Source organism: Cinclus cinclus, chromosome 3 (assembly GCF_963662255.1).
Source record: "Cinclus cinclus chromosome 3, bCinCin1.1, whole genome shotgun sequence".
Classification (NCBI taxonomy): domain Eukaryota; kingdom Metazoa; phylum Chordata; class Aves; order Passeriformes; family Cinclidae; genus Cinclus; species Cinclus cinclus.
In genome coordinates this window covers 57,883,881-57,905,218 of record NC_085048.1, presented here as the reverse complement: position 1 = coordinate 57,905,218, position 21,338 = coordinate 57,883,881, and the positions used below count along the sequence as shown (strand labels likewise).

Genomic DNA, 21,338 nt, shown 5'->3' with positions numbered 1-21,338 from the left:
ATACATGAATTCATCCTGTGGAAATCCACTCTTCTCATTTAAAACAGGGCTATGATTTAGGTAATTCAAAGGCTGACCATTGACTCAGATTATTACCCCCCCCCCCCCCAAAAAAAACCCAAAAAACAAAGCTTTATCTTAATTTACCCCTTACTCTAAGTTTCCTAAGTTTTCCATAGGTCTCTTCACAAGCTGGGATCACACAGCAGTTAGACTCTCATCCCTTGTTATGGAACATCAAAACATTTTGTCTCTTAAAGCATAAACTGGGTCAATCTTCCTTTATGCTTCTGGAAGAAGATTTCAGTGAGCTCCATGGGCAGGCAGTAGTGGCTGCAAAGGAAGCTTTTGGTCGGTGAGATTTTCTAAGTGATGGCCTGGGGTTTTTATCAGTGCCAGACAACTCACACAGGCTGTACATTCTCCACAAAGATCTTCCAGTGTGACTTTTACTTATAAATTATTGCTACACTGTATTTTGCCAATACACCTTATCCAAAACTGTGCACTTAAAATCATAGCAAAACATTTTTATCTAACCATTAATTTTAATGTTTAATATTTAAAATAGAAAATTCATACTGGCCTTTAGATTTCCATCATGGAACAAAAACTTCCAAGTTTTCTTTTCCAACTACCAAAATTACTTAGGTTTTCAATAATTACTCTTGCTTTTGATATTACATTCGTGAAAATAACAATTTACCATTAGAAAGTAACTGTTATTCCAACAGTGTAAATTTGGTTGTAAGATATGATTGCCTAGTTCTGGTAAGACATGAACGAGGACAGAAGGAAGGCAAGGACACAACTCTGACTCCTCCAATAATTATAATATTAAAAACTGCCTAATACAATTTTATGGATATTTGCACATTTTTTGTAATAAAATATTTTCTTGAAACTGTTTTGAGTTTAGCCAAGAATCTCGTTAATGATATTGTCTAAAACAATGCAATATGCACTTGGTCTGCGTTTGAGGAGGGATTTCCCCAGATCATCCCACAACACACAATTCCTAAATGGCTACATCCTCACTGCCTTCCCACTTGAAACTTACATGTAAAACACTGTTCTCAGATCTGTATTTTGTGAATGGGTTGTCTTTTAGTCTCACCACTAATCTCTGATGTGAAGGCACTTTGAATTGCCCTTTTTTGCTCGTCTGACAACTCATTTATTTTCCTCTAAACGCTTAATTTTGTACCTGCTTTCAGTGTGGTACCATCCTTCCACAATATTTGCATGTTCCTTCCCAGCGTACTATAATTCCCAAGATTTCTTCCGGAGAAAGAAGGTCTGTAAGAGTAACCTGGATGTCCAAAACCCCAGCTCACATTTCCCACCAGCCTCACTTTTACCTCTGCACACTTTAAACCACCCCGGCAGAAACCTCAGTACCCCCGGGGCTCTTGCTCAGAAGTCCTGCTATAAGCTCCGAGGTACGGAGGATTCCCTGGGGTTTGAGGCTTTCTTTATTTCTATTTTTTTTCTTCTTCTTCCTTTTTTTTTGTTTTTTTTTTTTTCTTTTTGTTCAGAATGACTTTAAACCGCCCTCCTTTCGGGGCCTGCAGAGGGCGCTCAGAGCGCCCGGCCGGGTCCATGAGGAGGAGCCCCGCCCCGTCAGCGCTGGCCAATCAGAAGCCGCCCGCTCCACAGCCCGAGAGAGCTGCACGAGGAAAGCCGAATCTCTTCGGCCATTTCCGCCACCGGAGCCCCGATGATTTCCGACTGCGCCCAAAGCCAGAGCGGAGCCTCTTCGGCAACTTCCGGAAACCCGGAAGGGAGGCTGCCAAGCGCGTTCGGGCGTCTCCGGCACGGCAGTGACGTCCGGGAGACCGGAGGGCGGCCGCGCTCCTGCCCCAGCCAGATATGCGGCTGCTCTCCCGAGCCCTCCGCGCGGCGCAAGGCTACCGAGCCACCGCACTGGCCCCTCGGAGCCTCCGGGCAGCGCCGGTGGCATGGCTGAGCGGGCGGCCCGGCCTGAAGGAGCTGTTCGCCGAGCCCTCCCTGCGCCGCCTGCTGGAGGCGCGCGAGCGGGGCGAGGGCGGGGCGGCGCCGCAGCTGGCGGCGCGCGTGCGGCGGCTGCGCGACAAGGAGCGGGAGCTGCGCGACACGCGGGAGCTGGCCCAAGGTGCGGGACGGGGCGCGCGGCCAAGGTGTGCCGCGTACGTGACGTCACCGGGGAGAGGCCGCGAGGGGGCGGGTCATTTGCATACGCTGACGCGATTGGGCGAACGGCCCCGGGGGGCGGGGCGGGGCCGGCGCGTGGCGCCGCGCACCTGCCGGGGTGGCGTCTGCGCGTGCGGGGGGCGCGCCCCGGTGGCGGGAGAGCGGCGCGCGTGTCACCGGGCGGGGGCTGGCGGGGACACACGTGTCACCTGCGGGAGCCCGGGCCGGCCTCCTCGGGCCTTCCACAGGCGAAGAAACAGCCCGAGCAGAGGTCGAGGGTACGAGTGAGTGGGGGAAGTGCTTCCGCCGGAGTGGGAAGTGCTGATACTCGAACCTATTTCGTATAAAACAAAGATAACTAGTCGGGGACAGAAAATTGTTTAAGGTTTGGTGGGTTTTTTTATTTTTTTTTTAATCCATCTTTCTCTTGTTGCCAAGACAGCCCAGTCCGCCTGCGTGTCTCCGTTTTGGCAGTCATAGAAGTCAGCACCTGAATCTGTTGTCTCCACACTGTGATTTGATCTTGTTGTGTGCCAGTAGCTGCACACTTTTAGTGCTGCCAAATAATGGATTTTTTTTTTTTCACCCGGAATCAGACTTTGTTTTGATAGCAGTTAAAAAACTAAAATGTAGCAAAGGGGTACTTCAGAATCAGTAAACATTCATTAGATGATTAAGTAATCACTAGAACTGTAGTATTCAGATTTTTCAATACAGTGATAGGGGTGTAAGTCCTTTTAACAAGGCATGCCAATTTTGGAGCTGCTGTGCTCTTTAAATCCTTTATGTTCTTGACATACTGAAATACAGAAGATAGTGTTTTAGAGCCACAGAATGGCTGGCATGGGAAAGACCTTTGGATATCAGCCAGTCTACCCTCCTGCGCAAGCAGGGTCACTCAGAAGTTGCTCAGTGTTTTGCCCAGTTGAGTTTTGACTATCTCCAAGGATGGAAATTCACAACTACCGGCACAGTAATCATTGCTTTTTATGGTTGGCGTGGATTTTAATTTTTGATGTTTTAGCAGTAATTCTTTTATTTCAGATTTTTCTCATATCTTGTACCTGCACAGGATTAGAAAACACTGAATATGTACTTAGAATCATCTTTACAGACCATATTAGTAATTTGATTTTCTGACAGGTTTAGTGTTTTGGGGGAGGGAGGGGTTCTGTGGTAATTTTGTTGTTGTTTGGGGTTTTTTTTGGGTAGAGTAAGTTCTTCATGTGGTTATTTCTTCAGAAGATTTTCACAGAATGGCACTGATATGAGTCTGAGGATTAACAATACTTGAATATTTCAGATGAGAATGAAGATTTCCGGAAGCTTGCAGAAACAGAAATTGCTTCCTGTGAAGAAGAGATAGCTGAACTGAAACAACAGGTCAGATCCCATAATAAAGCACCTGTTTCCTTGCCATGCTTAAATTAACAAAGCTAAATTGTCTTCTTGGGGGTGTTGGAACTAGGTGATATTTAAGGCCCCTTCCCACCCAAGCTATTATGTGATTCTCCTCAAGATGTACATGATAAGTTCTTGTTTTCCTCCCCTCAGTGCTAGTTATAGTCCTCAAAAACTATAGTTAGTAGTAATAATAATATAGTCTGTTAGCTAAGGAAAATTAAAAAAATCAGGTGCTGTAAAGACGTTCTGTATGCAAGTGCCTGTTTGTACCTGAAAATGTTTCAATCAAAGTGTATTTTTAAGTAGGTGCTATAGTTTGTGTTGTCTGGGTGTACCTTTATGGATGTGTAACTCTTTAGCCATTGGAAACATTAAACCTAGATAGTAACACTCACCTGTGGTTTTGAAAAAAAAATTAATACTATGTAACTACTCTAGGCTGCTAGTTTATGTAAATTCTACAGAGTATCTGTTATTTAAAAAAAAAAAAAAAGTCCGTAAGCAGACTTTTAATTTAAGATTACTTTAGAAGCCGCTGTGGTCACATTCTTTATGCCTCCAACAACAATACAACAGTCACTTTATAAATATTTTTTGTAAATATTATTCTGCCAAAAGAAGTCATCATCTATGGTGAGAAACATCACCTAATGCTAGTAAATGAAGAGGGTTTTAAAGCATTTGCAAATCATCCAGAATTTTGATCCAGCATGCAAAATTGTGATAGTTGTGTTTTGGTTTTGCTATATCTTTCTTCTGCAAATCAGGCTTGGTTTTTTACAATAAACAAATAATACATTTGTGCTGTTGTTGAAGGACTCTGCTCCTGAACATCCATACATTCCTAGCTCTGCAGTTGAGATGGAATTAAAGGGGAATCTGGTTAGAAGGGAGATACTCCGTTGTCTTGCAAGAACAGGCGTATATTTTGTGGTTTATCCTCACAGTGCTCCTGATAGATTAAAAACTTCTGTGAAGTTCTGTGGCTCTCAAGAGAGGCCTGTATAGCTCCTGTGACTGTGAACAGACTGAGGGAGCCTTCCTGCAATGCAGCATCACCCTTACACACCTTTGCAGGGCTGCAGCCTGTCCTCGAGGCAGGAGGACACAGTCTGGATTAGTTACAGACTTGTTTGGCATTTTACACTGTCTCAGGTATGGATAGCAATGTCAGAGAGGAGTCTTAGCTGGGTGCTTTTGTATTCACAGATAGTGTTGCTTTTGATTCCTTCAGAAGAAACAGATGAGAGTGATCTTGTCATGGAAGTAACTGCTGGAGTTGGAGGGCAGGAAGCCATGCTGTTCACCTCGGAGATATTTGATATGTATCAACGATATGCTGCTTATAAAAAGTGGAAATTTGAAGTATTAGAATACTTTCCCAGTGAACTAGGTCAGTAATTAAAATACTTCTTAACTCAAGTTGAAACACTCATTCATATGACATTTTAATTTCCTGAGTAAAGGGAGCTTATTTGCACTATCTTAATTTTAGAAGTGAAAAATTGTTTGAATGTCTGAGTATGGTTCTCCTCAGCTACTGTATTTGGCCGTGAAACTCCATTTCAGAAAAACTATTAAAATACTAAAGTGCTATGAAGAGAATTTGTAATTTTAGTAATTTCATTTCTGCATTTTAAAATAATAATTTTTAAGACAAGTGCTTAGCAGAAGGAAGTTTAGAAAGTGATACAGATAATGTTGGTTTAGCTTTAAAATTAAAATAGTGTAAAATTTATTTGGCTACACAGTTCTACTTAGTTATCTAATGTTTTATTTATTGTTTGTAGATTAGGTTGGTGGAAGATTGAAAAATCTGGTTTTTATTACGGATCTGTTGGAGTATAGGAATCAGTTTTATTAAAACAATTCATGGAGTTTAAAACATCTTAAATGTATTTGTAATAGTATCTCATCTATAATATAAGGGAATAGGATATTTGGATATAGTTAATCTGTAACAGCTGTAAAAATCTTTATTAGAATTTGATTTTTAAAAGTATTATATTTATAAACTGTTCTAATAACTTTCTTTAGAGTTCTTAGCAAATATCATTTCAAGTTGATGAACATGAACTCGGGCTTCCTTCTGGAGTGGCTCATTCCCCTCAGGATTGGCTGCTAATGATTCAATTAATATACTTTTTAAAAATATTTATGACACTTGATTTCCCTGTCTTCTATTATCTGTTTTTTTATATTAATAAACTTCTTTTATGGTTAAGAGCTCGTGCCAAGTAAACTGCTTTTGCAGTTCAAGGGGAGATAGGGATGAGAAGCTTCATATTATAGTGCATCTCGTTGCTGAAGGAGCAAAGTCATGTTCATCCCCATTCATGACCAGGCAAATGCTTTGCCAGTAGCTGAACCAGTTCAGTCTTCAAAACCAACAGAAATCTGTTTACTTTCTTTTTTTTTTTTTTTAAGTAAATGGAATAAACATTGTATGGGTTAGGTGGGTGTAAACAGAAAAGAGGAAGGGTCTGGGTCTTCTTTTTTCCACATACTAGGGGGAGAGTTGCCTTTTCCACTGGTGCAAGACTTGGATTGGGTTAAACCCCAGCATTTTCATAGACTTCACCTGCAGAGCACAGTTTCAGTCAGCTTAAGCAAGGCCTGTCTCATGTTCCAGACAGCTGTATGTTTCTTCTTTCTCAGTTCTAGCAGTTTTGAGGCCATCATCCACCATTGGATCAGTCCACTGATTGGGCTTAAAAGCCCTGTTGTGGAATAGTTATGGAATATTGTATGGAATATAAGTCAGGTCTGACTCAGCTTAATCAGTCCTATGATTAGAAGAAAAAGAGAGTTGGGCTTGGCTAGCCTTTTGGTGAAAGTTCAGTCCTTGGACAAGGAGCCCACACACTCACAGATATTCTCATTAATGCCTTAAATGGGAAATTGAACTAATATATTAACTGAGTATACACCTATCCATATGTTTTCTTTGAAAGGGCTAGGTTTTTTTAATGGCTGTATGTTTATTTTAAAGTCTGTTTTGCTGAGGGTTTGCTCTATGCACTGAAATTAACATTTAGTATGTAAATCTTTGGAAAAATAAAGGCAGCCCTATTTTTTTAGCCTCTTGCGAGTTATCTTTTGATTTTTCATAACCACATATTATCAAAACAGATGCTGAAAATAAATTGGGAGGTAGGAGCACTGTACATGGCACAGCCAATGAAATGGATGTTTGAGTCCTCAGGTTCAAAGTGTGCTGTGATGAGTAAGAGTGGTGCTAAGGATGCTACCCATATCCATTGTTACTGATCAGATGAGTTGAAGCAAGGTCCTATGTTAAAATGTCAGACTCCCTTATTGCAGAGAACTCCTGAATTTGAAATCTGAAGTTGAGCATGTGTGAACAAGGTGAATGTTAAATAAAGCTGCAATAAAATACAGGTTACAATCCACTCTTAATTGACTTTATTGACCTACCCCATTTGATGCCACTGTGCAAGAATAGCATGTTGAAGATTCAGTGCACATGTTGAAGCACAAACTCACGTGTCATTATTTATCCACTGCTTCTCACCCTGTAGTGGTATGCGGATGTGGGACTTTTCTCTGATCTAAGATGCCACATAAAAAAATGAGTGCAAACTCAATACCCTTGTTCTGAGTAAATCCAATATCAGGATAGATTGGGACATTTTATATGAAAGGGGCCAACACATAGTTATCAAGAGTTAACTGTATTTGACAAGCATACGAGATTTCTGCCAGGGTAAAATGTCTTTCAAAATTTCATTAGGTTTGGCTGCAGTTCATAATAAATCTGTGTTGGTAATAGTTTGAAGCAGTATGGTCTAAATACCTGTCATGTGAACAAGTTTCTTGGTCATCTTAGTCTAAGCACTATAGGCACACATATCACTACAAACTTGAAAAGCAGAAGGACAAAAATTATTTGAAAGAGAAAGCCAAACTGCCTCTTCCTATCTTTCACAAACATGACTGTAAAGCAGTATATATTTTAATAAACTTATGAGTGAATGAACATGTCCATGGAGGTGAACAACTGGGCCTGTATTCTGGCGGATGATTTTTTTCCTGCTGTGCAGGGCATTTTCAGATTCCATGTTGTCTTCGCTTTCCTTTTTCAAAAAGCTGCTGTCTTGACCCTATGGTTGAGTTCCTTAGTCTGAGAGATTGCCTAAAGCAGTATTTCTGAGAGGCTTGTGCCTTTTCTTTTCCTTGGCTGTGGTTTCATATTGCAAGGCTTGAAGAGTAATACTCTTTCAAGGCCACATGTGTCTTCTTCAATCTTTCCCTTGGCACAGCATCCACTGTGCTGAGAATGGGATTTGGAAATTGAGCTGCATTAAAAACAAAAATGGGTGAAAAGTTGCACTCATTTATAATGCCAACTCTTCTCTAATCCTTCACTTATACTGCACACCAGCAAACAGGGAAGATCAAGAATGTCATAAACTAGTAGAGTAACAAACTGTTGTCCCAAAGCTGTGATTGCCATGGGCTTGACTTCCAAGGTCCAAGTGATGTTGCTGTCAAGTGTTTTGCTGGAGGTATTGGTAAGATGTGCAGGAACCTGTGTTCTGTTTGCTCCTGGGGGGAAAGAAATGTATATAAGTGTATATAAAATGTCTAAAAATATATATAAAATTAAATTTGACTCCATAAAAGGGAATTTAACAGTCCTTTCCTTTTTGAAGTAGTGTGTGAGTAAATAGGTGTGGCTTTAAGATTTTTCTTGCATTTTTGGTGTAATTTTGCCCAAGTGTTTAAATGGTAAATTAGTCATTTTAAGTAACAAATGCCAGTGCTGTGTAAGTACAACAGCAGTATAACAGCATAGTACCAGCAGTTCTTAAAGGTTTACAGCTGTTTTTCTTCTCTGTTTAAGGTGGCCTAAGACATGCAGTAGCCAGTATAGCAGGTGTTGAGGCGTACAAATACATGAAGTTTGAAGGAGGAGTGCATCGTGTTCAGCGGGTACCAAAGACAGAAAAACAAGGACGCATTCACACCAGCACAATGACTGTTGCGATATTACCCCAACCCACTGAGGTAATATTTATCTTTTAGTGTAATAGACACTACCAGGAGCAATGTTTGATACCAAGTGTTTTCTGCCTCTCTTGGTATTCTCATGCAATGACTTTTTTATTCTTAATTTTAAACTAGGTCACATTAGTTGGTTTGTTTTGTTTTTTTTTTAATCACAGGGATGAAATAAAGAATTTCTGTCTTTTCTCATAATCCTCATAATCTCAATAAAGTCACTGACAGTTTACTTGACTATGATTTGAAAACTCGCAGGGAATGTCTTGCATGTTTTGTGGAAAACTACATTTTCTGCGGAGTAACAAAAGACTGAGTCATTTTACCAGGATCATAGATTACTTCTTTTAGCACTTCCTTTTCCCATTTTTGTAGTGTCCTTACTTGCCTTTTCTGAAGTGTACAATAATGCAGTTTTGCTATATTTGCTTGCTTAAAAGCAGTGGGCTAAGAAAGCTTTGTTTTGATCTTAGTTTCATGTTGACCTAGCAGATTGTCAAAGATGTTACTCCTTCCTGAACTTTCTTGAAATTGTCTTGCTCCTTCCTCACAGAGACTATTGCTCCACTCCAAAGCCAAAACAGGGAATGTCTGCCATTTCATTTAAAAACTATCTAATCAAGCTCAAATATTGGTTAGATCTGCTGGAAGATGACGCAGAGCTCTCAGAAGAGATGAAAATCAGTGCTAAGCAATGATTATGCATTAGGTTACTATTTGGCTGATATCTGGGGTTGCATTGTGATGCATTCCAATCTAATTAACAAGATTTCTTAATATGTTTATAAGAGGATTGGATCTAGTACCCATAACTGTTCAGAAGTTTGATCTTGCATGAATGTGCCTTCTGAAATAAATTGATTGCGTATTTGATATCTATTGAGAAAAGAACTACATAAAATGCGCTTTTTTTCTCTTCTTCTGTCTCCCATGACAGATGAGGCTGCAAATTAGTCCAAAAGATCTACGGATAGAAACAAAGCGAGCTAGTGGAGCTGGAGGCCAGCATGTCAATACCACAGATAGTGCTGTACGGATAGTTCACATTCCAACAGGTGTGCTGCTTCATTCTTTCCTCAGTACAAGATCTACATTCCAAAACTGCTGTCAGAATTTATTTTGAAACAGTAATTTTATTTTCAAAGCTGGGCAACAGTAGAGCAGAGGTTTTATGTAGTTCTCGTGTCTATTCATACTACTCTAAATGCATCATCTTGTGCCCACTCCAGTTTTTAACAGTGAAGACTACTGTCTTCAGTAGGTAAGCTATTAGTTATGCTATTAAACATGACATTCTAAAAGCATTCAGATCAAATTCTATCAAGAAATTATATTTAAGCTTTCAAATAATGAAAACTACATCGAAAAATGGAGTAGGTTGAAATCTGATTTGAACTTTCTTGACAAGTCTCCAAAAAGAGAGATTGTGCTATTTTCATATTAAAATATTACTTTTAATTGCGGAGTCTACTCAGGATGCCAGCTTCCATTTGTCTGCTGGCTTCTTTCCCATAGATGACACACATAATTAGGAGGCCCATCCCTCTGGCTGAGGTTAGGAAACATAGCAGGGATAAAATACATTCTCAAACACTACCTGATTTTAGCTATTGTATGGGGGCTTTTCATTGCTATTCCTAAGCCTATTACTTCCCTTTGAGCAGTTCACAACAACCTTCTTGACTTTCATTGCCTTTTAACTTTTCCTTTACCACAAACGTTAGTCATGATTTACAGGGTTTCAGGATAATCCCAAGCACTCTTCATCTTCATGTATCCAGATTTTTGCCACCCATTGCTTTGTATCTGTTTAAAACATCAATCCATTCTGCACTTGTTGCATCAGCATAGTAAAGCAGAAGACAAGCAGTGGAGAGGTTAAAATTCACTATATGGTGACAAAAAGATGCCTCTAATTAAAAATGTTTTGGATAAAAACACAACAGACTAAATCCAGCATTTAATCTTAATTTTTGCTGATGGCACTTATTAGGGCATCTTATAGAAATCTTAAAGTGTATTGCAATTTTTTTTGCAGTTTTACATGGTTAACAGAGGAGTTCATACCTCACATTAGCTCCTGACTTTTTCCTGTTCCACTTTTCCCTTCTTAATTTCTCTGATCTCTCTTCCCTTTAAATTCCCTTTAAATTGTCCTGTTACTTCTATTTCTCTCATCCTAAATCTTTTTATAAACCATCACCACAGTCCAAAATGTTTATAAATAAGTCTTACAGAAAGTTCCTCTAATATTACCACAGCTACTTAATAAATCCAAATAACAACTTAGCTTGTACTGTATTACTTCTCCCTGCTCCATTTTTGGGCTTTTCATTTCTTACATTTAATTGTGTGTTTTGGGATGAGAAAGCACACCCCTTTATTTTTTTAAATAAAATAGTGTCCATTTCTTATATTCTGATCATATTGTAAGCACTCATTATCTTATGTATTTTAGTGTTCCTTAAATCCTACGTTTCCTAGAACTGTGGCCAAAATTTACAAGTAGGTGTCTTTTGTAAGACAGGTCACATCACATATCTTTTTATTTCATTATCTATCTATTGTCCAGATGAAATGAATTTCCACTGAATCAAATTTCTTGTTTTATGACTTAAAACACCTGTACAACTCAGCTTATACTACTCTCCCAGAATGTATCATTACTCATTAATAAACCTGGAGTTCTACATTCCCAGTCCAAATGTAACAGCCTAATGTAACATATAAAAAATCTTCCAGAAATTGCAGAGCTCTTTTAGCATGTGTTAATCCTAAATGCTAAATGTCATGATATTTTTGACAGGGATTGTGTCTGAATGTCAGCAAGAAAGATCCCAAATTAGAAACAAAGAGAAGGCTATGCAAATGCTATGTGCTAAACTATACAATGCCAAACTAGATGAAGAAACCAAGAAGAGAAACAGTGCTCGAAAGATTCAAGTAAGTTTCATTTAGTTGTGATATAATTCTGTACAAGCATATGTTTTTATGCTTTATGCTTTTGTGCTTTGTTGAACAGTAAGTAGTAAATGGAAATATAGAGCAGCAGGAGCCCAGGAAGACTTACACAAGGGAAAAAAAAGAAGTCATAGAATGGTTTGGGTTGGCAGGGACCTTAAAATAATCTAGCTCCAACCCTCCTATCATGGGGAGGGATGCCTTCCACTAGGCCACGCTGGAGAACAAAATTTGTGGAGTCCCCAAGCTCTCTATACCACAACATTACATATTACTTCAGCAATAAAGGTCACATATTAGCCAGATTAAAAATTTCAGTAGTATGTAAATCCTATAAGATCCAGTGAAACAAACTGGATTGCAACATGAAGAACCAGAACAGTATTAGAAAAAGATGCAATAAAATTCTTTTACATGTTTGAGAAAAATTGCTGCAGCTGTTGAGGTGATCTGAGTACTATGTAACTATAATAAATTCTGTATAGTCATGTGAGGAAGAGAAACCTTTTGTTTTATGTGCCTAATCAATATTTCATCGTTTTTGTAAGATGATGATTGTGATAAACTCTTTCTTCTTGTTCAATAGATTGGGACTAAAGGAAGATCAGAGAAGATCAGAACATACAACTTTCCACAGGACCGGATTACAGACCACAGAATAAGCAGATCAGTGCACCATGTTGAGTCTTTTATGCTAGGGGAAGAAATGCTAGACGAAATGATACAAACTCTGAGAGAATATGCTGATTATGAATCTCTAATGGAAATTATTTCAGAAAACGAAAAAAATAATTCCTCCTGAACATTGTTCTTTCTCAGCCCATTACAACAGATCTAGACCTTGGTCTGCAAAGAAGCTTCTTGGAGCACCACCCAGAAAATGGAACTTCTTCTTTAGATCATGAGAAACATCACAACTTGTTTCTTCATGAATATTAAACAGTTTTCTTACTTGCTGAGTAAAAGACTTTATTATCTTAACATAATACATTTTTGCTGCAGCAGTCCTTTTGAAAAGTTTATTTGACTGCACCAGAAGTAACAGCAATTTTTTTCTACTGAGAACTGATACACCGCTCTCAAAAGGTATGCCTGCATTAAAAAAGGAGTTATTTCTAGTTCCAGCTTTCATTTAAACTGTGGCTTAACCATCACACAACAGTATGAAATACCTTGCTTGAGTGACCAAAAAAATATCCTATTTTGCTTGAGTGTTTGGAAAAAAGCCATAAATAAATGACCCCACTCTACCTATCCACATATTTATTAATATGTTTATATGTGTCGTGGGAAAGGGAGTCAAAGTGTATCTGTGTCATGTTTCCAGGGCCTAGTGGGCTACACAAAACAATATTTATAGACACAACAGGAATATCACTTGTTTGAGGAAAAACAAAAAAGCCATGGAAGCCGAGTGATGAATCATATGAATACGTTTTGGAACAAATATTTCTGTTCTTGATTGGAAAACAATTGTTACAATATTGCTCAGCTGATATTTTAGTATCCACTTGGCTTCAGTTTCTCCTTTATGGTTTTAATTGACTGTCCAAGTTACTGATCAAAAAGTTATGTGCTGTGACCAGCAGGTATTGGTTTTGTCTGTTCATTTAACAGCATTTTAAAACATTTGATACATTTATCAGCTTTTTTTTTTTTCCTAGTAAACACTGCATGGTAACTATGATTAAGTTCTAAGTCTTTTAATTTAAAGATGCATGCATTAACTTCAGATAGAGGAATGTCTGTGTGCATAAGATGAGGCATACATATTTCCTCTTGGTAAGCATGAGACCTCGGTCTGTATTTACTAGCAGTTTCATAATTCAAGACTGAAGTCTTCAATCTTACCAGATCAGTATTGTAAATGGAACAGTAGAGAGCACTTGTGACAGTGCCGGCAACGTGGCTTAAAGCCAGGCCAAGTAGATGGAGTTTGCTGTTCAGCTTCATTTTATTCCAGATAAATAAGGGCCATTGACCAAGTCTATGCACTGGACTTCTGCATGAAACTTAGATAATTGTTTAGCTCTTTGTCACCCTAGACCTTCCCTGATATTCCAGCTTGTAGCCTGTCTGGCCAGATCCTGCCTCCCTGTTCTCATCTGGTTCTTGAACAAACAGTGTTGTTGCCTTGCAAGCGACCAGGTTCTGATCATGTGAGAAAAAACAGACATCATATTGTGGCAGGAGGCTGACAGAGGTTTTCCAAACCTGGCCTCTGACATTGCTGTACATAGGGGGACCTTGGCCTGTCATGGCAAGCTTTACTGTGTAAAGACTTGAATTCCCCTGCTTGCTCTGCATTAATTTTAATGCAAGGGATGTTGTCGCTGCAAATGCAACCTCCTTGAGCTTTGAGTAAGTTGCCTTTCCAGCAGCGGTGGGGATCCCTGCGCTAGTGTGCAGTCAGCCCAGTAGTGCTCCTGCTCAATCTGCAGCCACTCGTAGCGTTGGTCATATAAAATAAATACAATTCTTCTATGGGGAGGAGCTCAGATCCACCACCAGACTTGAATCACAGAATGAGTCCTGTTGGCCATAGTGGGTCATCCGGTCCAACATCCCTGCTTAAGCCAGGCCATCCTAGAGCACATGGCACAGGCTTGCATCCGAGCTGTTCTTGAATATTCTCCACTGCGGGAAAAAATCCTTGCCCGGTAGAAGAGGCTCGCAAATTCGGAGCGTGCCAGGGTGATGGGAAGATCCCAGGCGCGTCCATTTAAACAAGCAGACGCCGCGCTCAGGAGCGTGTCAGTGCCGGGACGCGGCGGCCGCCGGTTCCTTGGGGACCGAGAGCGGAGCGGTGCCGGCGGGCGGGAGGGAGGGAGGGAGGGAGGAAGGGGCGGGAGGGAGCGGCCGGCGCGCGGGAGCTGCGGCCGCGCCACTCGCGTCCCTCCCTGGCGGCCGAGGAGGGAAAGCGAGGGACGGGCCCGGCCCCGCCCGCCGCGGCCCGGATTGGCCCCCGCCGCCTGCCCATTGGCCGCGTCCGGCGCCCCGGCGCCACGCCATTGGCTGCCGCGGTTTTGGATACCAAATTTAAAGTTTTTAAAAAACGCCCGGCGAGAGCGGGACGCATTCACTGCCTGCGGCGGCGCCGGCGCGGCACTGCAGGTGAGCGCGGGGTGAGCAGCGAGCTCCGCCGAGAGCCGCTCCGGATCTGCTGGGCTCCAGGGCTCCGCTGTGGGGTCGGCTCCGCTGTGGGGTCGGCTCCGCTGTGGGGTCGGCTCCGCTGTGGGGCCGGCTCCGCTGTGGGGCCGGCTCCGCTGTGGGGCCGGCTCCGGGGCACCGCGGCTCCGGGGCTCCGCTGTTAAAACTCTTTGGCTGGGATGGCGGGACTGTGCGGGCGCTAGCGGCGCTGCGGGGGGACCAGATGGATTGGGAACGGGGATTCCTGGCGGCCGCCCTGTCCCACGGCTCTCCTAGCCTAGCCCCGCAGGTATCCCGCCGGCGGGATGGGACGGGACGGGACGGTGGCGCATTGGCGGCTGGGGATCGCCCCGATCCCGCCAACCAGCCGCGTGCGGGGTGGTCCCGGCTGCTCGCCGCGCTAGCGGGGCCTTAGCCGGGCCGGGGTGGGGATCGCAGTTCGGATCCCGCCGGCGGGCAGCGGCGGGCGGGGAGGAGCCGCGCTGCGCTGCGCTGTCTCCCGCCCGCCGGCCACGCCGTCGGAGGGGCATCCCTCCGGCGCGCTCCTGCCCGCCCCGCCACCGCCGTTTTAGGGGGAATCCTCCGTGGCGGGGGAAAGGGGAGGCCCCCGAAGGCGCGGGATGCAGCTCCTGGGGCCGTGGGGCACGGCGGAGCCGGGACCCGCTCTACTTGCTCCGACCCGGGCCCTCTTGAGCGCTGGGCGGGAGCAGCCTGACAGCGCCGCGGGGTCCCGCGGCTGAGCCCGCTCCTCCGGGGGTCGGGCAGGCCTTGGTGCACCGAAACGTGATTTGCGGACATTTTCCACATCATGGGGATTTCAGCCCAAAAGCTGCTCTGGTCGCTCTCAAGGAAGGGGGGATGGGGAGGAAGAGGTTTAAGAAGGGCTTGCATCTCTTCCCCCAACTCACACGATACAAAGCCATTAGCCTATTTGCTCCTTTATCCCACCAAACGTAGGTGGAAAGAAGGAACTTTTTCTCTGAAGTCATTCATGGAACACGATTTTCTCGTGCTTCTTTCCACAACTGCTGGAAGTGCTTAAATCGTTTAAAATGCTTACTAAAATCGGGGATCTTCTATTTCCTACGGATTGCAAAGCATATTGAAATTTATTTTCCCTTTAAATTTAACTGGGGAGAGATGACCTCTCCTCCAGGCCTCGCCCATCCCCCCGCAATTGTTAATATAGATAGCACCACATTTCATGGGGGAGGGGAATGGAACATGGCAAGAAAAGCTCAATTCCCCTACGATATTTATCGACCTCCCACCCTCTTTAAATCATGCTTGAACCTTTATTTCCCTCTGACTATTGTTTAAGGATGGCCACTTTTCTTTGTATTATACTCACACATGTAAGCACTCAAGCCTTTCCTGTGCCACCCACCCTCCTCCCTTCTCAAAAATGCCAGGTATCTGGCTGCAGCGGCAGCGTTGCCTCTGGTCTTGGATGCAAACTTCAGGCTTCTCTGGCCTGCACAGGCCTGGGATCACTCATGGAGCCTCTGCCCCTGGTGTCCCTTGAAGGGACCTCGTGTGTCTTGAATATGTTGCTACCTTTATGGAAGGAAGTAGAAGCACTGGTGTGTCTCATCTGTCTATGCTGGTGAAATGGTGACCAAGTAAATCACCCAGTCTAGCTTTCTTGCTCTAGCTATGTGCAGCATAAAACTATTTTTGGGAAGATCTTGCATAGATTTAAACAGTGGCTGTTCAAATCCTTAGTGTTCCACTAGTTGTATTTTAGACATTAGAGGGTGTGTCAGATAAAAGCATAAAGTTCATAATGCAGAAGGGAAGCATGGTAGTGTCTTTATAAGAAAAAGCATTTCTGATCTAGTTTATGCTATGTTTTCACACCGCCCTTGTTGTTTCTTGCAGAATACGAACAACAATGAAATCAAACATTAACCGCTCTTGCAAAATGAAATGCAATTTTGTTTGTCCATCTCTTTGTGCTGGGTTTGTACCACTGAAATGTGCTACAGAGAAAACAAGACTGGAAAAGTCCTGCCGCTTGAATTACAAGGAAGGCTTTTGTAAAAGCTGTGCAGAAGAACATCAGAAAATACTCCTTAGTGACTCCTACCATGCAGCCACCAGAAATCTAGATCTTGAAGATGGAGAAAGACCCATACATAACAAAGAAAACAACCAAGTAACCCGGAGACTTCATGAAGGTATCTGTGAAATGGAGGCAATGGAAAGCAGTAAACTTAATGAGGACAGCGGCTATTCCTCTATGTTAAGTACTCACTATGCTGATGCAGTAGAGCATGAGGATAGTTTACCTTTGGCTGGGAATCTCTGTGGCACACCAGAGCATTGTCTCGTGAAGAACCAAAACCAAGAACAGTTTTCAAAGAAGACACTGTTACCAGTAATCCATTATGAAGAAGTGATTTGCTCAACCTTGAAAAAAAGTGGTAAAAGAAATCTCAAGTCTTGGGCTGCTGTAGACAGGATTGTTTCTAGGGGAAAATTTGAACTTTGTAACTTAATTGGAAAAAAAATGGGGCTGGACAGAATAGACATTCTTGCTGAGCTCTTTGAAAAGAACCTGAAGCATATATTAGCAAACATTTTAAGGCATCTCGGCGAGATGGATTTGGTAAAGTAAGTATTTTGATGTAATTGTATTTCACTGAGACAGGAAAAAAACCTAACCAGATGCCTTAAAGTTTTAGATATGGGGCTTGTGATGTTTAGTATTATGTATTAATATATTAAAACATGAACTGACAATGTAAGCCATGATACATATGGAGAATGTGTCTTTTCCGTAACTACAACTGTGAACATATTCTATCTTTACGTAAAGGAAAAAGAGTAGTTATTCTTGCTATTTAATAAATTTCTTTCCTAGGAGGCAACTGATATGTTTGTATTGTTGTTGCAGTTTTGCCAAAGTCAGCACAACATGGCAGAAGATTCTACAACAAGATAAATGGATTTCCCAAATATATAGCAGAGCTGTGAAAAACCTTTCTGTAAGTTTCTGCATTGAACCATCAGTATTTCTCTACTATTTCAGGTCTTCTATGCTTAAGAGATCGAAGAAAAGTTTCTTAGATTGAAAACTGTCACTGGAGTGTCTGAGTTTGTCCTGTTAGGATGCCTCATCTCAAGTGTTGCTAGTTACATCAGTGACTTGGGGAACCCCAAGGAAGGGTGACTGAGAAGGTGACCTAAGGAGAGATGCAGATGTTTTTAAGAGCTTCCCCAAGTCCTGTATTACAGAGAAAGGCAGGAAGGAGAGAGTCATTGCCAGCACAGCCCACTGGGCAAGACCTAGAGCCTCCCAGCAGAGGCTTGCTTGCCTCAGCATCCCCACTGATCCAGAAGGGAGGAAGACTGAGATAAACCACTCAGCTGTCTCTGTGAATTAGGGTCTCTGTTTATAGCAGTAGTCTCTGAAGTCCATCATACCTGCTATGGAAAACTGAAAAGCTTTTTGCACTACGAGCTATTCCTAATGTCTCTGTCCTATGAAACAAAAATACTAGATGCATCCACACTAGTCTAGAGTTTTATCATGTCAGGACTGTTAAAATGCTAGCAGTATTTTTCCTTCTTGAGAGATGGACAGAACAAACAAAGGCTTAGGATCTGCCACAGGATGAGATTGTTAATCAGTTTGAGTTTTATGTAGTAATTTACACTGCTGTCAGGACGAAACACTTGTACTGAATGTTCATCCCATAAAGTTTGATTTCTTCCATGCTGTTGTATGTTTTTTTTGTTTAATCAGTTTTGATCCAGAAACTTAGTGGGTGGAGTTTATTTTTCACAAGGAAAGCTTCAAGCATTCCTGTTCATCATAAAGAATTGGGAATACTGATTTTTGCTTTAAAAATTATGTTGAATAGGTTACATGCTCTGCCTAAATAACTATTAGTACAAAAGTAGGATTGCATAATAGAAGATGGTTGGTTTTTGAACCAGGAAACTAGGGAGCTGTTCTATGCATTTATAACAAGTGACAGTGAAAGTTATGGTAAAATCAGTAGCACTCCTTTACGTGATGCTTTATTATTGGAAACCAGGAGGAAGGATCTAAAATTACTTATTGACTTCTAGTAAACAAAAAAAAAAGAAAAAAAAAAAAGCCTGTATCAGGTAAGTTCTCTTCCTAAATATAAGTCTGTTTTTCTTTTTGTTAGAATGTCACTAAGGCACCAGAGCATTCTGCAACAAGAGAGTACGTTCTCTACAGAGTGTCCTTAGCTTCCATTCAGAAAGCAACCCCACCAAAAAACTTCAACAAAAAATGCACCAGATCCAAAGTATCTAGGATTCACAGCAGGCTCACAGAGTTTTCCGAGGTAAGAACTGGAGAATATTGATATACTGAGATGTCATACATCCTTTTTTTACCTTCTTAAGAATTTCACTTAATGTATTTTTTTTGCTTAAATTTTTCTTGTTACATATGAAAAAATTAGTAATTTTCTGTTATTTTCCATGGGTTTATAATGAATCTCATGTTTTCTAGATAAGCATTATCACAAAAACTCTCAACCTTGGTTCAAACTGTTGGACAATTAGGAAAAGAAAAGCTCAAAGGCTTAATAGTTTTTAGTTTCAAGTTTTTAAGAAATTAGCAATGTTTATTTCTTTTAATCATTCTATGAGTTTTTTTGCCAACTGATTACCTGGCATTAAAATTACTTTTTAACTACATATTTATGGTGTGTCATACATTTGGAGTTGTCACTAACTGCTAACAGCCTGTTTCCCCTTCACCTTGTTATTTTTTCTTGTTATTTTTCCCCTACATACTCGCAATGTAGACCTGCACCTGTATCTTATAAGACTTTAAAAAATGCTTATTGAAAGTTATTGCTTATTCGCAAACAAAAGATTTCCCTAACTAGAAACAGGTTTTATGCTCCAGCCTTATTCTGCAAATTAATGCAATAAGAGAAGATGAAATGTCACAGGAAAGTATAATCAAGATGCTGTAATACTACTGGATAGGACTTTGTAGCATTAGGATTGTAAAAGTACAACTGTTCCACAGCTGTCTTAAAATTTAATTCCTGATACATGTCTATACACAACTACATCACCATTCTTGATTGAGATTTGGAAGTTTCAGAAAGGCTGTTATCCTCACTGCTCTTGATTTAGCCTGGCGTTTAACTTTTAAATTTTGAGAATTTAAAATTTGGTACCTCTATTCCAGTACAAAATACCTGCAACTATTGACTGATTATTTCTGTTGAGTCCCAATCAGAATTTGATGCAACAAGTATTATTATTATTTACCCTCTACTCATGATTTTCTGTGTGTGCTTTTTCTTTTTCCAACAGGCTGCCAGGAACCTGAAAAACACTGAAAGCCTTAAAGCCTGCCATCGCTGTGGCTCCCCTGCCAAGTATGACTCCTACCTCCAAAGAGCAACGTGCAATCGTGAAAGCTGTGGCTTTGACTTCTGCACTAAGTGCATGTGCAGCTACCACAGCTCCAGTGACTGTGTGAGCAGCAGACCAGTGAAACACAATTCTGCACCAGGGCCCCTTCCTGGGACTAAGAAAAGCAAACAGAATCTAAAGAGATTGTGATCTACAGTGATCCATCCCCCCAAATACAAATTGACAAATGTCCCAGAAAAGATTTTTTTAGTTATCCACAAAGAGGATGCTTTCTGCTATTCTGTATTTGTCAATTCTGTTATTCCTCTGTACTATTTAATCATCCTGCTCAGAAAGGTTTTAAAAGCATTTCTAGTGCTGTTGAGTGAGATGAGTGAAGTCCCTTTTAATATGAAAATATGAAGGAGACTGGATTTTATGGGTTTTGACTCTTTGCCTTTGATTTTAAAATGTGGACATCCATTTCCTCTGATGGCTTATGTGAATCTTAAATTGCTCTTCCTTCATTTCTTCTTTCATTTCTTGAATCTTTTCCAAGTTAAAAAAAAAGTACTGTATGTTGACTATACTGCTAAAAATACTTGGAGTTTTTTGAAATCAAGCTAATTTTAATATTTGTATATATGTGTAAATATTAATATTTGTCTTGTAAATGTGAAAATAAATGATTATTCTCAACAAACTTGGTGGCAAATGCGGCCTTCCTATTTATCATCCTAAAATATTGCTTCTCATGTTCTTTTTGAAGGCTTTCTAGTATGTGCTTCTGTAAATTGTTGATTTAACAAAGGCAAGTCCTCCTTCCTGGGTTTGTGTAAAACCTAGGGAATCCATTGTCATGCTGTATTCCTGCATCTTACCTAAAGGCTCTTATCAGTAATTGCCTACAGTGTCAAACGTGCCAACAATTCCTTTTCATTTCAATTGAAATTTTTCTTTTGGCTGGATTTATGCTGCTGTTACTGAACTAGCTCACTGTCAGCAAAATATACCTGATCCCACAGTAAAGAAAGGTAAGCTTTCAAAAACCACCAATAATTTTGTGGAAATATCTGGGGTGCCTTTATTTTTTTTTTTTTTTTTTTTTCCTTTAGTGACTAAATAACAGACTGGGAGGACCACACTGTAGGTTCTGCTTCTTGAACTATAGTGCATGTAGTGACAGGACAAGTGGGAATTGCTTCAAAGTTAGGAGAAAGTAGGTTTAGACTAGATATTAGGAAAACTTTACTGTGAGGGCAGTGAGA

The 21,338-nt window shown here is 41.1% G+C and overlaps 2 protein-coding genes across 4 annotated transcripts; both read left to right on the top strand.

Moving 5' to 3' along the window:
• The first annotated feature begins 1,489 nt into the window (after positions 1–1,489).
• Positions 1,490–12,787, top strand: MTRF1L (mitochondrial translation release factor 1 like). 3 transcript variants are annotated; one of them, XM_062490040.1, is made up of 7 exons: positions 1,490–2,134; positions 3,476–3,555; positions 4,786–4,969; positions 8,444–8,607; positions 9,539–9,656; positions 11,408–11,544; positions 12,149–12,455. In XM_062490040.1, the coding sequence occupies exons 1-7, from the start codon at positions 1,873–1,875 to the stop codon at positions 12,362–12,364; spliced, it is 1,161 nt and encodes a 386-aa protein (XP_062346024.1). In that variant the 5' UTR covers positions 1,490–1,872; the 3' UTR covers positions 12,365–12,455. The 3 variants fall into 3 exon arrangements, with proteins under 3 accessions (XP_062346024.1, XP_062346025.1, XP_062346026.1); XM_062490041.1 differs by lacking the exon at positions 1,490–2,134 and adding an exon at positions 2,231–2,450 and having other exon boundaries at positions 12,149–12,787; XM_062490042.1 differs by lacking the exon at positions 1,490–2,134 and adding an exon at positions 2,542–2,562 and having other exon boundaries at positions 12,149–12,787.
• Positions 12,608–20,687, top strand: FBXO5 (F-box protein 5). The gene is made up of 5 exons (XM_062490039.1): positions 12,608–12,648; positions 16,594–17,328; positions 17,612–17,702; positions 18,876–19,037; positions 20,029–20,687. Exons 2-5 carry the CDS (start codon positions 16,607–16,609, stop codon positions 20,278–20,280), a joined length of 1,227 nt encoding a protein of 408 aa, XP_062346023.1. The 5' UTR covers positions 12,608–12,648; positions 16,594–16,606; the 3' UTR covers positions 20,281–20,687.
• Positions 20,688–21,338: the final 651 nt, after the last annotated feature.